Here is a 17,093-nt window from a genome sequence, read left to right on the forward strand (position 1 = left end):
CTTCCTTGAGGCTCCGTGCCTGGAGCCAGCGCGGAGCAGCAGGCGAGGGGAGGCTTGGCCACCCCCTTGGGCTGTACCCGCTTGCCCTGGGGGGGTGCCGAGGGGAGCCCCCAACCAGCCGCCGTCCGCCTTCTGTCAAGGCTGCGGCCCCTCAGCGGGGGCCGCCAGGGAAGCCGCTGACAAGCCCGTGAGACTTTGAACGCCCGCCCCGGCCGTCACCGCCGCCGCCTCACCTTGTACTTCATGGCTGCGGAGCGCTGTGGGGGCTCGCCGGGCCGCTACACTTCCCGCCGCATCGCAGCCGCCTCTCCGAGCTCCGCCGCCTGCCCCGCCGCCAGGCTACCTCGCTCATTTGCATAGCGCTCCCCCATTGGCCACGCTCAGGGACAAGGTAGACCCTCCCCGGCCCCGCCCCCTGCCCGCTCCTTTGTCACCGGTCGCTGTCGCCGGTCGCCGTTATCGCGGCGGCGCTGAGGGGAGCGGTTGGGGTGCGCTGCTCCCCGCCGTGCAGCGGGAGAGGGAGCCCCGCACAGAGCCAGGGTAGCAGCCCTGCTTCCTGCGACCCAGCGACCCCTCCCGCGCCATTTCAAAGCCTCTGCCCTCGAGTTCTCCGAGTGAAACGGACACTGGGAACAAAAGGCCTTCTGTCTGCCGCCTTCTGTCCTGGGGGATCTCTGGGCCTGTCGGGGTTCAGGGCTCCCAGGCTGTCGGTGAAGGCAGCACTGGGAAGAGTGGCTCTCCAGTGACAAAGTGGCGACGCACCAAAAATGCCGCTCGCAGCCTGGCTGGGTCTGGGGCCGGGGCCTGTGCTGCCAGCCAGCCCGCGGGGAGCCCTGGTGCTGCAAAGCTCCGTCTGTCCATCCATCCATCCATCCCTTCCATAATCACCTTTTTCTTGTACAGCTTTTGGAGGTGCTGAATGCTTCATGCTGCTCCGTTCCTGTCTGTGCAGTAGATTTTTGTTCTTGTATGTCCCCAAAAGATGATCTACCTCTCAAATCAAAACTCTCAAGTGTTTGCTTTGCCTGGGAAGGCCTGCTATTTAAACACTGATTAGATACCAGAGGCCAAGATGGCTTTAATGATCTAGAGATGCCCATTATAAAGAGTGACCGTGGCAAATAAGGATTATTTGGAAGAGAGTAATAATTAACTCTGGTATCTTGGGGGCAGGAAAGAAAGGGGAACAGAAATGTGTGGTGATCCTCTATGCTTTTTAAGTCAGACCCCTTAATCAGGCATGATTAATACAGCACACATAATAGGAATCTTTGTGTATGGGATATAGTCCAGCTTGTTCAGATGAACAGGAAATAAATGTTCTCATTTATGCCCGAGTTGGATCTTACCCAATGTTTCTAGGTCACAGATGGACTCAAGACTATTTCTAGTGGCCTAAGGAAAAACAGCAAAGAATAATCTTGTACTACCAGATTACAAACATAACTTCATTCCATAGTACAGTGATATCCTTAAATTCTCATGTGACATCCTCTAGAGAGGGATCCTATTGCTAAAATGGCTTCATGGTTTCTAAACAATGCCACACTTTTATCTGCAATCTCCTCCGTTCTCTAGTTCCAGCATAAAATATGTGGTTGTACTATACAAATTTATGCAAAAATACTGTTTTTTCTAAATTGTCTTCTTGACTGCACATGCCCTAATTGTTCATCGGTACGAGTCTGTGTTGGTATGAAAGATGTCTCAGTTATTAGTGAGAAAAGGTGAGCTTCTGCTTTCTGCAGTGCAGCCCATGCTGCTGTGACTGGGCTGCCTATGCAGTGCTATAGCTTCACTGGCTATAACTCCTCGCAGGGGGTTTTCTCTGGATTTTTCGTTCTGTTTTTGTTGTTGCTGTTTATTCCTCTAATTTTCCAACAAGATACTTGATAATATTTTATATGTGCTGAGTTTGGGACAGTGTTGTTTTAAGTGTAAGATCAAAATAAATTTGGATAGTTTCAAGAGAATAAAGCTCGTTTGTATGCTGTGTCCTTGGACACTTTATTTAAGAAAAGAATTCTTCCAGTGAGTATGCATAACCAGCTTACTGTTAGGAGAGTGCAAATCTCATTGGAGTGTTTCTTAACTGTAGAGTTTAACCTTTGATTTGCGTGTTTTTTTGCCCTTCATATTGCAAGGATAAAACTTTTCTCCTGGGAGGAGGAGGAAATTTCTCCTAAGTAGAAAGGATGCAGTGGCTAAGGTATTAGCATGGTATCAGACTAGCATCCAAATCCTGTTCCTTCAATAAATTCTGTATAATCTCTTTATTTGGCACCATTGTCATGAAGATAAATGCATAAAAGATTGTAAAACCACATTAATAAGAACCGGATAAGTATCAGAGACAAAAATAAAAGCAGAATCATATTTCTGACTTCACCTATATTTAAATGCAGAGTGCATCTGGTTTCCAGTCATCCCAACAATAGTGATACTTTTCATGTAATTGGTGGGTTTCCTTTTCCGGAATGCTTTACACTCACATTACGAAACCTAAGCAGGTTTGAAAAGCTGTGCCTTCTGCTTTTGTTTTAGCTTGCATTGCTTTCAATGTATGTAAAATGTCCCTGACTGATCTTGATATGAGGTAATAGATGTGTTAATGTAAAATTCTGGTTGGGTTATTCCCTTGTATATATTGTTTTGCCTCTTTCACTCTCCATAACTCATATTACAAACTTTTAATTAGATGCCACTGGAATGATACTTTGGGCATGAAAACACAGTCTACCAATGTTGATAGCTATACTTGACAATTCTGAAGAAGCAGATACAAGAATTGGTATTTTACAGGGAGAAAAAAAGAGATTGCCATCGCACACCACCTCCTCAGTGAAGTCCCATTGCTCATTTTATTCATGCACCCTCCCTCCCCCTCTCTCACCTACTCCATTTACCGTCTTAGGTTTTCTTTGCACTTTGAGGGGGTTTTTAATTTCCCCAAGGGTGAAACACTCCTGCTTAGTGCAACACTTCTAGTAGAGCTAGCAGCATGGCGGAGCTCACCAGTCTATCACGAATATCAGGAATTAGATATACCTTGAAAGAGAGATTTGTAAATACGATCCTCTAACCTTGACACGTTACTAAAAGAAGTCGGGATTGGGGCAAGCACGCATTTGTGGTCAGTGCAAGCACTTTGCTTTTCTTGATGACCTTGTTGACTGCCGTGCCTTTATTATGTAATGTTATTTTTCAGGCCTAGTCTAGGAAGGTTTTGAGTTGGTTGCCTTGGATAATCAGCTCAGTTATACAATGGAACATGCTGATGAGGAAGCCAAGACCTGGCATTACCAATGTCTGTGTTGTAGAGGCAACTTGAGCTGTATTGCCAGGATTTATAACTGCAGGGTCCTATTGAAGTTCTCAGGAGGGTAATTAATGTAATGTGTCTTTTTGCTTCGCAGCACAGCAATGGCTTAATTCATCACCTCATATTTTATGCCGCTGCAATTCTAGCGGAGTAGCAAATGGGTTCCGTGACTTCGTCTTGTGCCTGCATCAGTGGCTTTTGTTTGTTTCTTTGCTTTAGCCGAGGGCAATTAATACTACTCTCTGCTCATTTGGGCAACCTACTGCTTGTCTCCTACTGCCATACACCATCCTGGTGAGCTTATCGCTTGCTTTATTTCTCACCGCCATTGCTGGTCTGTGTCTTCCCGGTGCCCTCCACTTGGGGGTGGATATAAATACCCTGCCACTTGGGGTCCTGGGGTATTTGGGGGGCGGCAGCAGGTGCAGTGGTAGGGCAGCCAAAGGGACTGCTTGTCAGCCAGGCTCTGCGGCTCGCCCGCCACCACCCTCAGCACACAATGTGAAGAGCTGTCAGCCGCGCTGGGAAGGGAATACCCATTGAAGCAAATCAGCCAGCTATCACCCTGTCATAATTGATAGGAGAAGAACACGAGACAGATATCCTGCTCTGAAAGGTTACTCAAACAAAAATCCCTTGTTCCTATTTGTCCATGGCACAACCTGAGCGAAGAGAGACACAGCAGAGTGTCTCCCTCACAGTTGAGAGAGTCTTTTCAGGAAGGGTCTGTGAGCTCTGTGTTTGGGAAACACTGAGCTTTTTTTTTTTTTTTTTCTTTTTCCCTGCACAAAGCCCTAACTATCCTTTGGATAACATTGTGCGGCATCTGCATCACTTCTTGCTGTGATGCTTGGCCAGGGGATTGGGATTAAAATTGATTTAGTTATAGTGCCACTGCCCTTTACGAGCAAAGTAGTCGTGGTAATTAGCCTTGGTCCTGCTGCCTCTATAACGCTACCCAGGCTGGTTCAGGGGGTATGCAGTGGATGGAATTTCTTCAGTATGGAATGGTGTTATGCACTCTCAGAGTGGTGGAATGTGCTTGCTTGGACAAATCTGTTAAAAAAGATGAAACGCTGCTGTTTCCTGAAAAGAACCTTAACAAAAATTCACCACTGACGTGGGCAGGCTTCTGTGTCTGTCTGCACAGAAGGGCCCCTTCTCCCACCTTACTAGGAGATAATGAGAAAAAGATTTCATTCTCACCCAAAGAAGGGAATATTTTGCATTTCAGCAAACCAAAACAAAGTCTGTTCTGTTTTTCTTTGACCAGTGATGGAGATCTTTTCAAGCAAGTAGTCTGTTCCATTTAACAGTAACAGAAGCCTGTCCTGGCAGACGGGGGCGGGTAGCGATTGCTGTAGTGGTCAGGTTTAAATGCAAGGGTCAAATTGAGAGAATAAAAATTGTTAATAGAAGTATCTTTTTAAATTTGACTGTCCTTTGCCATTCTACCTAAGACGCCTTTTAACCACAGAGCTAGTTCACTTGCCTTGCTCTAAAATTCTACGTTTCCTTTAATATACACAAACTAATCTTACAGGCATCTCACCTCCTTTCACAATAAAGCATAAAAGCTGTTCACATTCTCAAGAAGGGCATTTTGTGCAGTGTTTCTTCAGGAATCGCTCATTTAACTTTGTAAGTCAACCATCAAGGCCCTGTTTAGTGACCTTCCTTCAGAGAAAGGGAATAAATGCAGCTCCCTCTGTCTTCTCTGTTTTGCTTCAAATGCCAGCCAGAATGAAACACACTGGTGTCCTCCCACCCAAAAGGTTTTGAAAGTGAATCCAGCCTTTGTTAGCTGGGAGGCAGTTGGAGTTTAGATATTCTAGCACTGGCTATCACTGAGCCATTGGCCTGATCCAGTGAATAGTACCACTACAATTTTCACTTGTTCTGAGAAGCAGGCGGTCACCTTCTCAGGGGGAAGTGGACATGGGAAAGGGAAACAGTGGAATTGCTATTAAAAGAGCATGAAGGACCCATCTCACCCTGGAGAAAGGAAAAGAGAGAACATAAAGTCAAAATTAAGTAAATTTATCTCTGGTCCAATACTGAGTACTAACTGCAGATGAGGATGGAAAAAAGTAGCTTTTCCAGGTCTGTGCAGCACAGCAGCTCCCCAGCTGCCTGGCTGGTGTGGAGCACGTGGGTCAGGGGGACTTGATGTTCTCAGCAATGTCGGAAGGAATTTGTAGAAGACTGCAGCAATCGTCGTAGCTGAGCTGCCACGTGCACTTTGCAAAGCCAGGGCAAGTAAGAGCTCTGCTAACCTTGATGCGTGCACTAGTGCAGATAACGTTGGTGCGTTGGGTAGGAGAGATGGCAGAAGCCGGTGACTTCAAGGTGGGTGCAGGGCTGTGGCAGACTGAGTCCCCAGTGCTTGCCTGCCCATGAACCGGTGGTGTTGGGAGGACAAGAAGAATGTAAGGTATGTGGGGAAGACTGGAGAGGGAAAAGAATGTCAGGATGGAGCACGCACTGGCCTATTCCTTCCAGAGATATGTCAAAGGCTTATTCATTTCCCAAACAAACAAACCAGTCTAACAGTTGTGCTCACAGAATACACTCCTTTATTTTCCTCTCTGGCACTGAATATTTTTAATACATGGGTTAAAAAACACAGGCTTGCTTCCAGACGTGTGGCATGCATGCCATTCAACATACTGATGCCAAAAGAGGTTTTTTTCTGTTGCTTTTCTTAAGAAAAGCTGAGAAATGGCACAACTATGGAGACTGTAAAAGGCTTCTGTTCTCTCTGGTTCAGAATTGTACAGATGAAATATGATAAATGTACTACAGGGAGGTTGCTCAAGAGGAAATGTATGTTTAGACATCACAGCTCATTTAAGATGAAAGGAATCCAGAATTGGAACCGGAACGAGAAACTTAGGCACATTAAGCTTTTCATGCAGTCATAAGACGTCATAGTCCTGGCACCCACAAGCTCAGATCTTTACCTGAGCTTTCTACTTGAACTTTCCCCAGTTTGGGTGAAACTCTGGAGCTGAGATTTTATCCACATGGATCATGTTACGTTATTCCACCAGGTGTTAAAATAGGAGTGAATTGAGTAATGTTTTTCCTTTCTTTTTGGGTTAGGTTTTGGGGGTTTTTTTTGGTGGAGGCCAACCAGCCCACCACAGCATTATGATCCTAGTTTGGAAATACCCAAGGCTCTTTTAAATGCATACATCAGGCTTACTAGGTTTGTGGGAATGAAGTCCTGACTCAAATAGCACATAACCTGCCCACAACGGAGTCCTTCACAAAAACAGGAGTGTGGACAATTAAGTAGGAAACAGTGGTCTGGAGTAAAAAAGTTCACTTTGCCGTGACACCCTGTTTGATCCCTGGGAAGGTGAGGTTTTGTAGAGTAGCATCAGTATGTTTTTTTCTCAGCAGGTGCTGTCTCTTTTGCTTCCACACGTGCACATACAGAGCAATATGCAGCAATTCCCATCCCTGGAAGCTTTGTCTTGAATGTGGCAGCACGTGGCTCTGCTCTTTCCAGTCTCTGGTGCCCTGCCACTGCCTACTCTCCTTCCCCACCTCCTGCCTTCCCAGTCCTGCCGTCAACAGCGTGGAGAGCCCCACTTCCAAACACACATGCCAGCACTCTCCTCTGAATTTGTATGGAAGGAGGTTGTAAAGAGGGGTGTGCGCTGAAGTCCTTACGCATCTATTAGATAGATTTAAAATACAAAATCCTTGAAATCCCATAAATCCTCTGCGCAGAGCATTTCTGCATCTTGGCCCCATCTCAGGGAGCCAGGACCAAGGAAACCCTTGTCTACATACTCTCTCTTTCCCCCCTGATTTGCAAAATGCATGCTAACTTGGCAAAAACTCAAAACTGACCCCAAAATACAATCTCTCCTGACTGTAAATTGTCCGTCAGTTTTACACATCATCCAAGGAATCATCCTGTGACTAGACTAGCCAACTGTGTCCATTTTGCTTGCAAAGCCTGTTATTTTTTGTTTTCTCTGGTTTTAGGAACCTTTTGCGGCATATCTCCCACGCTTCTTTTAGCAAAGGTAATCTGCTGTTGTTATATCCTCATGTTTGCCCTCTCCCCATCTCTCACCAGCAACTCTTTCATAGCACTGAAAGCATTTCTCTCTGCTAGGGCCAGCAGCTCGGTGGTTGTCCACTAGCCAGCAACCAGTTCTTTCCAGTGGGAGGAGGGGAAGAAAAAAATGAAAATGTAATAAAATGGAAATTAGGGATTTAAAAAAAAAAAAATCAAAGCGGAGACTCCTGTTTTGCCTTTACCACCAAACTTCCCATGAAGTCTCAGCCTGGAAGTGTTTTGAGACTTGAGGAATTTCAGGGAAATTTGCTTCTTTTGGAGGTGTTTGGAGGGAGTATATCTGATAGGAGAGCAGTCATCTTTTCTGTCTTTCACCTCAAGCAGATCTGTGGAGGTCAATCGATATCCATAACAACAGAGAACAGCACATGAAATGTCTCACACTGTCTGACTTATTTTTCTTTTCTTTGGGTGTTGATGTTTAAGCTCTCATCTCGTACTCAGTGTAAATTTGCATCTCCACAAAACTGCCAAAAATGGTTATCTTTGCTGCCATCTAAATCTGTTTATGGTCTGCTCTCCCAAAATAATTCTTTAAAGGAAAATGACTGATTTCCAAACCCCTCCTCCTCTTCTGTTATTTTTAACAAGCAATTCAGTCCGATGTCGTTTGAAGAGATCATTGCATTACTGCATGTTGCAGGACTCTCAGGAAACAGTACTAGAAGAGAAGGAACGTGGGAACTCTGTTCCCTCTCTTTTCCATTGCTATCGTTTGCAAACTCTGAATGCTTCCAGCATTGGGGTAGCCAAAGATGAGGTGAAAAGGACAGAGCATGTTCCCATTGGCAAAGCTTCCCTCAACTTCACTGGGACCAGGATTTGGCCCACACCACGTAGCATCCCGAGCCTTGGCTTTGACTTAATTGGCTCCTCATAGTAGACTGTCTCTGCTGAGGGAGGCAGTGCTTGCAGATAACTCAGCTCTCACGAGTATCCACTACAGTTATTCTTCTACTTGCTTCAATCTGGATACGTACAGTTGCACAGCTGATAGAAGCACCAATCTTGGGATCACATGAAAGGAAGGCTGCACACAACTCTTTGCTAGTCTCTCCTTCAACACCTACATTCTCTTCTCTGTCTGCCCTTTCCCTCACATCCCAATTGTCTCACGGTGTTTGCTCATGAAGTCTGATGAGGGCTTGAGTCATAAGGGTTGACACAAGGATTTGATTCCTCACCTCCTCAGAGTTCAGCCCTGTCTGGGAGCTGTAAATATCTGTCTCCACGTGTACTCATGGCTTTTGAGGAGGAGCTTAGCTCATTTGTTGTGCCATAAGGTCCTGGAGACTGTACAACTGGAAGCTGTTGCTAAAAATCCCTGGGAGTGCCAGGGTACTGGAGAGGCTCTCCTTTAAAGTTTTGAGATAGAGTGTGTTGGCTCTGGCTCACTAGAGAGTAAGTAGGCACTGTAAGAGGACCTCAGTCATGCTTTCCAAAGTAAGGCACTATAGCATGCTGTAGTGACTGCAGCTGTGGTGGGATGGGTCCACAGTAGCTAATCCAGAAGTTGTTGCTTCCAGTGAAAGACCATGGTATGGATGAGCGTGAAGGCTGTACGTATGCAATCCCCTCTCCCCAGAACCTAAGCAGTGGTCTGACATGACTGTCTAGTGGCGTAAACACTGGCTCAGAAACATGAAAGTCAAAGATGTGCTGGGAGAGCAGGTTTCAGGTATACCTGAGTAGCTAGGGTCCAAAGGTTTGGACTTAAGCTGGTGGAATAGGCTCCTTAGACTGGTCTTACAATTTGATTTTCCTTATTTCTCAGAGATAGATCTTCTGGAGCAGAGATCAAAAGTGAGAAAGCGTAAGAAATGAAAGGTCCCAAAGGACTCCTGACCTAAGCACACGGGTGAAAGAAAAGTCTGTCGGACCAAATTGCGTTTGTAGGAGCTGTAACCACCGTGGGGAGAGGAGGGAGACGTTTCTTTGAATTTGTGGGGAAAGGGAAAGAGGGCAAGAAAAGGAAGATGGATAGAGAAATAGACTATTATTAATCAAAATAACAAGAGAGAAATAGTCATGGGCATTAGGGATACAAAGCACCCCACACCTTATGTGGATCAGTACAGATTATAGCCTCTTCTGTCTTTTGTGAAATCTGTTCCCCTCCTTCCTTTGATATTTAAAACATTCTGCACTTGATAAATAAAAAAAAAATATGGTTCTTAAAGACCGAACCACATTCTGGTAGCAGCCAAGATAACTCTATGAAGACAAACAAACTTGTGTTAAATTAAAATATATATATATCACGGTAGAAAGTTATGTAAGATTCTATTTTAAAAATCATCTGGTCCTAATTTACTAAATTTACTGCCTTAGAGCTAATGCCAAACTGCTACATTTGATTTATAGAAATACTTTAGCACATTTTTCCATCAGGCTATTGTAGAGTATATTTACTGCCTTTTTATTATTGTTAAAAATGCAGACTTCTTTAAAGGGAAGGAACATTTTTGAAGAGCTTATTGATAGTTTCTCACAGGATGCCAGGAGACATGCAAATAGTAAACAATGCTGCAAGCTTAGGAACATTCCACTCGATTTTCAACTCCTTCACCATCTTTTTTTTTTTTCTTTGTTCAATTACAAAGTGATCCATCTGGTAAATGGATGTTTGAAAATGTCCAGTTTGTGCCAAACCACTTTTCTTAAGCACAGACTACATTTTTTTCAGGCAAATATTTAAACAGCAGCCACACTGTGATGCATTGCTAACCATTAAAAAAACACACACAAAACCCAGACAGCGGGCAGAGGGGAGCTGGGGTGGAAGAAAGCTTAACAAATATTCCATTAAAAATCTATCTAAAAATATCATGCTATAAACCCTCCTTCTTCCCCCTTCCCTCCCTGACAAGGGTTTCCAAATGGGAAATGACTGCTAGGGAGTAGAACCTATGCCCTGTGTTCAGCAGGGTGATTAAACCTGTGCTTAACTTTATGCACGTGCTCAAGTCCTTCCTTACTGATGTGTGTGCTTCACTGAACGGGGTCCTTGATAAGTCTTCATCCACTTGTGCAACAAAACTGTGTTCCAGAAGAGTTATGTATCTCAAGATCTTGAGAAGTTGTCGTAGCTTTTTTCTCCTGCGTCCATCTCCCATGGAACTTGTCCACAAAGTTTGCGCCATATGCAATGAGTTCTCAAATTTATGGATATTGGATGGAGCTCTGTTTCAGGCCTTTCCCTAATTTTTATTCATCTCTGTATACTGACCTTCTGAACCCCAAAGTGCCAAAATACCACAGTCAGAGGGATTTTTTTCTGGTATTTCCAGCTTGAGCAGAAGTAGGTGGTATTAGACATCCCCTCTTCTTCTGTAGTAAACTCAGACTGATTCAGATCTAATCTAGCAGTCATACCAATACCTCTTCTCCAAAAGTCCCTGTGCAGTTACCTGAAACTTGTATTGCCTACTTTCATTTTGGTACCTCTCTTTCCTCATCCATCTCTACAACTGCTGTCTGTTGAGTCTTAGATTCAATTCAGTCTCCTAAAGTCACACAACCAACTAATCAACTTCAAGTACTTTAACTTCAGCCCTGTTTTGACTCCATGAAATTCCTCCCATTTTAAAGCCCAAATGTCTGAGTAGTTTTGAAGCTCAGGGGATTGATTTTTTTGCCTTGATGCAGCAAGACATCAGACTCTTAATGCCAGCTTCAAAAAAAACCATCAATGCTTTTAAAGTGTCTGGTCTCAGCAGCAGTACTTCCAGATGAGTTGGGTTTGCACCACTGAAGAAGCTGTTACTTCAGTAAAAGACTGAGAGGGTGTAATACCAGTCCTAGCAAAGCTGACTCAAGTGTGGCTGTGACTCCATGGTATCATCTGTTTAGTCTCAAGACAGAGAAGACTTAGTTATCCTAGCCTTACAGTGCCAAGGCAAAATTGATCTCTATTTTGTATCCGTGAACGCCTTGCCACTGTGTCTGCTTTGTACCTTCCCAAGGTTTTAGGGCATTTCAGTTTTGTGAAACAGGTTACTAGGCTCCTGTGGCTTTTGTAGTTGTTGGAGCAGGACTGTCAGAGAAGGGAAATTTTGTTTGTTGCCCACCATAAAAGGCTCCCAGCTGAGAAAATGTCCCTGTAGCTCATAATCCACTGAATCTTCTCCAATGCTTCTGTGACACAGATGCATGAGAGCCACTCATGAAGAAATGGACTGACATGAAAGGCAAGGAGGGTAAAAAGGTCGCAGCTGGGAAAAGAAGTGCTTCTGCACTAGTTTTTGCAGGCTGGCATTTGTGTTTGCAGGTCAAAGTCAGTGTAAAGTTGTAAATGCTCTTCTGTGTTCTGCTCTGGAAAGGAGATAATGGCACAAGCAAGCAAAGCGCTGAAGTCTAAATTTAATTTGACACACCATGAAAATGAGACAATTGTGTGCTAGCTGGTTGAGGTCCAGAGATGTCACCTCCCATTACTATCATTTGTTGAGTGGTTGCCAACATTTGTCCGTTTTCACAGCCCCATCAATGTTGTAGAAGAATATTTCTGGGACTCCTCGGCAGTCTGAGGAAGAGTGGAGCTTTGTTTTTCAGGCGCTAATCCCCTTAAACCACTTCCTCTTCCCATTGGAGTGAGGTTTTCTTAATGCCTTTTTGTGTGTTTTGTTTTGTTTTGTGTTAATGACCAGTGCTCTTGGGGCTGTTTCCAGGTCTCCCTGAAAGGTCAGGTCTGCTTTTCTCTTTGCTCGCCATTTATATGGTGAGTAGCAAGTGCTCCTCCTGCCCCTTCCCCCAGGCTTTGAGGCTGCTGGGTTTGCTAACCTCAGTTCCCTTCTTTGAGGTTGACAGTGGTTATTCTGCTATTTCACTCTTTAGAAAAATAAAAGCGTTCCTTAAAAACTTGTGAATTTATATCCCTTTTTGCTATTTATCACTACTTCACCTGAATATCTGGGTAAATAAAAAAGTACATCTGCATCTTTCAGCCTTTTCTTTGCACAGAGATACAATGAAAGACACCTGATGCAGAGAGGAATTTTTCCACCTGCAGCTCTGGACAGCTTTCAGCTCTGCTTTAATGTTGGTCTTTGTTCTTTTCTCTCACAGGGATTGTTCTGCATTTCAGAAAACAAAAACAAGCACGCATGTGACATGTTGATATAGTCACGGTTCTAGACTTCAGATGTATTGTGTGTAAGCAGGTGTCCCCAGATAATCTAAAATATATCAGGCATGCCATTTTTATTGATATATATAACCACCTAATTAAACTAGCCATACATCCTAAAGACTTCCTCTGTCTTTGATTCGTTGAAGGTTTTGGTGGTGTTGAGAACCTGCAAGCTATGCTGAAGCTGCTCAGTTTTATGTGTGATTACTGCCTCTTGGGAACAGTCCAACTGATAAAGCTTGTGTTGAAGTAGGTGACGGTTGCATTTGTATGTGTAGAGTAGTAATTCTTACTCACTACATAATTTGTATGAAGTCATCTATAATTCTGAATGCTCACCATGAATAATGTAGTCACATACAGAAAAATCTGTCGGGGTATGAGAAGATTTAACTTAAGTGACTCCAGCTTTCAAAGCAGCAACTACCTCCTCTCTAATCAAGGACCTGTCTTTTTATAACAGTATTAATTTCCAAAGTTCAGAGCGAGATAGCTAATATGAGCTGGATGAATTTTGCTCCTCCTCCCTCCGTTACTTTTTTATGAACAATTTGTGCTATTTCTCAGGTTGGCTTATCCAAAACACAGCACTATACCAGCTTCTAGGAAGAAAACTACCTTTATCCCAGCCAAAACCAGGACACTTTTCAAAATAATTTGGGACTTTTTTGCTCACATCATGGCTCCATTTCATTAGAAAAATAATCTTTTGATTTTTTTTCCTGCTATTCATGACTCTATGATCCATTCCCCTTCAGGATTTCAAAAGTGAATTGATTGCAGAGAATGCCACTTTGGACCAGATGAGATTAGAAAACAGGTGCTGAGATGTTAATATGAACCCATCTCTGGACCACAACCGCAACTGACATGGGAAGAGGAGCACTGTAGAAGAAGCTGGTTTGTTTAGCTGTGTTCTTTAGCAGAGGAAAATAAGGGAAGGATTACATACCTTATTGTCTCTCAATGGTTTATTGACCACACTGTGGTTGAATTTTGGTTAAAAGAACATCTTCCAGTGTTTAAATGTATATTGACCTAGAACTATATATCGCAGAGTTGTAATACGCCTGTTTGATCATGTAATCCCTTGCGTTTGAGAACATTTATAGCATCCTCTGCTACAGGTTTTTCCCTAGTGTATGTGGTAGGTCAACAATCTCTGAACTGCTGGCTGTTCTTTGAGATAGAGTAGTAGTATCATAAGTATTTCGCAGGAATGAAGACTGAGGCACTTGGTGATTTGCTGACGATCGCGCAAGAAGTACAAAACGGCTGAGGTACTGGCAGCCGTGGGCTGAATGGCGGGGAGAGTTGGCTACTCGGCTGTGACAACATTGCTTAATAGGGGAGCACAGACATTGCTTGATGGGGCTGCTGTATCTTCACTGAATCTCCCCCCATTATATCCTTGTCTGTGTTGTAATGCTACAAATAGCACCTAGCTGGATTTCCCTTGCTCTTGGGCCTGTGTCATCCTTCTCCTCAAAAATCAAAGTGGTTTGGAGATTTGGTTCACTTAGGCATGTGAATGTTTGAGGGCTAGACTTTGAAAAGTAAACATGGGTCCGCCAGGGATGGGACTGAGTTGCCTGAGTGTGGAGTCTATGGACAGGTCTAGACATATAGCTGCAACTCCAGGAAGGCAGCGATATCCAGTAGGTCCTATTGCATTATACCCACCCTCGCATGGATGGTTGGGTGCCTGAGCCTTTTGATTCCAACCCCTGAATGTTTGTTGGGATCATGGCCAAGATATCCAAACATCCTGGCTCAGCAAAGCTGAACTGGGTTTTGAGACCTGCATCTCTCCTGTCCACAAATGCCTTTCTTCTGGCAGAAACCAGACATGCAGAGGAGAAAACACATAAAATAATATTCCTCACATCTTCAAAATATGTTTGAGCTGTTTCCAGGTAAAATTTTGGTCCAGGAATCCTGGGAGCAGGAGAGATTTATTAGAGTAATAGTAGTAGAAAAATGTGGGCCAGTTTCCGGTCCCTAAGGGTCAGCCAAGTGAAAATTCATCCATTATGAAATCGTCACAGCCTGCTTGCTTAGGTGGCCATGACCTCTGCCACTTTTATCCTGTAAATACAAAGTGGCCTCTTCCCTGGTCCAGCAAGCAACAGAAAATGATTCATTGCAGTCAAGCATCTCAGTGCTCAAAGCAGCCAGTAAGTTTTTCCCAGGACTTCTGAAAAGCCTGTTTATTTGATGGCATGCACACAGAAGGCAAAGATACGGTAGAGAGAAACTGCTGTTTTCAGTTACATTCTGTTTCTACAAATTTGTGCCGTACTTAAAAACAAAAGACCCCCTAAATCCATCATTGATTCAGCAACCTCTGCATCAGCATCCTCCTCTCTGCACCAGCAATCTACCTACCTTGCTAGCTGCAGAAACAAAATGTGTCGCGCTCTTAGAGTGAAATCACACCTCAACACTGAGTTTGTAGGTCGTGTGTTTATAGTCAGGATGTGGTTTTCCTGTTGTGTAGGCTGCAGCTAGCTCGCTGGGAAGGCTAGACTCAGGTTTAACTTGCACGCTGGGCACAGTAGGACAATAGGACAATAACTAGAAGGACAGAGGGACAAGTGGAGACATGCAGTGCAATGATTGTCACCTAAGTGCTTAGTAAAACCAGCCCTTTCTCACTCTTTGCTTTGGCTTCTGTTCATATTGAAGGTGCCACCACAATAAAAATCTTGAGTCTCTTATCCTCCATGGCAGGTACCTAAGTAGAATTTGCATCCTGGCTTGACTCCATACCCACAAGAAATCCTTATATACTGCCTTTTTGCTTGCTAACATCTGCAAAGTCCTGGTCAGTGCTTAGGAGGTCTAGTCTGAGCCCTCTGGCTTTGGAGTCTGAAAAGGGCCTCACGGTGCTCGCAGGAGCTACTTTCTGCAACCAATTCTCATTCGGTTACCAGAGGCCTAGCAGGCTTCCCAGGACTATGGAAGAAATGTAGGTGGGGACATCTGTTCCTTAAACCGAATGATGGGGAAAAGCAGATGCAATGGTTCCTCTGAAGGTCCTTTCAAGAGGGCTACACATTTCTAGGAACACAGGGCTTGCTGGGCAGAGACTAGCTATGTTGCTGAAGAAGGTTTATTCAGTCACTGAATCCCATCCTGCTAAATGTCTTGACACAGAAGATTATCCTTCCTTGCGGCCAGCAGGCAGTCATGGTTTGTCATCAGTGCATTTATATCTTCAGGGAGGGATATGGTCTTCTCTGCTGGGAGCTCATCAGCCTGTGGGTCTTTATGCATAAGGACCAAGGGTTCTTTGTCCTCCTTCCTGACGGATTTGCTAATAAGTTGAGAAGAAAAAGGGCTTACCACATTAATGACATTCCTTCACTCACTGGCAAGCAGTGGACACCTCTTGTGCTAGGCATTGAGCATAGTCCTGATGTGTCTGGATGTGTACAGCTGTGCAATTAAAACATCCACCCACATCCTAGGAGCCTTTGCCATACTCACTGCTGTTGGCCAGAGGGTCAATGCCTGCTAATACTCCTTGGTAAATCTGCAGCTGCACCACATTTGACAGAACAGGAACTGCTGGACATACTCAACATGGAGTTCTTTACTGCTAGCACTGAAATCATGTCTTCATCTTTCTTCTTCTTTAGAGAAAAAAAAAAAAAAAAAGCTTTATAATCTAAAATCCCTCAAAATCACAGTTCTAAACTGCTACCAAAAAGAAGTTTTAAGGAAATATTTGGCCAACCAATTAGTAAACTGATCTTTAAGGACAACCTCTTGAAATTATTGCATAATTCTGGGTCTCCAACCCCATAATGAAAAAAGGGACCCTTCCCTAAAACCACAGCCTGGCTACAAATCATTATTTAATTTCAGGGAAAAGTTGATATTAAAATAACTATGCCAATTATATGCATTATATTTTAATAATCTTCCAGACCATCATATTTATGCTGAAGTGGCTTCTCATTTTCTCAAAGAAAATGTTTGGAACATCATCATAGATAGGTTGGGTTCTTTTCCCCATAAATCTGGTTTGAGTGTGAAACATGGGCTTCACAACGATTTGCTTTTGGTCTTGTTTTCATCTGGGTTTTTAATGGGATAAACAACTGTGTCAAAGTGGCTTCTGACCTAAACAGCTCATCATTCTCCTGGTAGGGCTGGAGACCACATGCGATGACTTAAGAGACAGTAATTGCTGGTGGATCTTGAGTATCTTCTTACCCTTCTAACAGAAGGTAATATTTTTCATTGAGATGTTACTGCCAAATTTCAGCCCATACTGAAAAAAATAAAGTTGAGTCAAGATAGACGTCTAGTGTGGGGACTGCAAAAGCAAAGGGCTATTGCAGGGCATGTTTGTATTAACCCAGAGGAACTAGATATGTTCTCCAGCTCTTTTTATTTATTCAAACGTAGCTTCAGGTCTGCCGAACTGTTCATAACATTCAGCAATGGAAAGTTGCTAAAATCTTGCATTAGTTGAATTTTCACAGTACATCTTCCAAAACTACCCATGGCAGTATGTGATATTTATATCT

The 17,093-nt window shown here is 43.8% G+C and overlaps 1 protein-coding gene across 1 annotated transcript in view; it reads right to left on the reverse strand.

Annotated features, from left to right (window-relative positions):
• The window catches only part of NEDD9 (neural precursor cell expressed, developmentally down-regulated 9), a 39,015-nt gene extending 38,576 nt beyond the window's left edge, over positions 1 to 439 (reverse strand). Inside the window, exon 1 of the mRNA XM_075745007.1 lies at positions 234 to 439. Within this exon, the coding sequence (XP_075601122.1) occupies positions 234 to 245 (12 nt within the window). The 5' untranslated portion in view covers positions 246 to 439. The remainder of the gene's footprint in view (positions 1 to 233) is intronic.
• Between the last annotated feature and the right edge of the window lie 16,654 nt (positions 440 to 17,093).

This window comes from Balearica regulorum, chromosome 2 (genome assembly GCF_011004875.1).
Source record: "Balearica regulorum gibbericeps isolate bBalReg1 chromosome 2, bBalReg1.pri, whole genome shotgun sequence".
In the NCBI taxonomy this organism is placed as follows: domain Eukaryota; kingdom Metazoa; phylum Chordata; class Aves; order Gruiformes; family Gruidae; genus Balearica; species Balearica regulorum.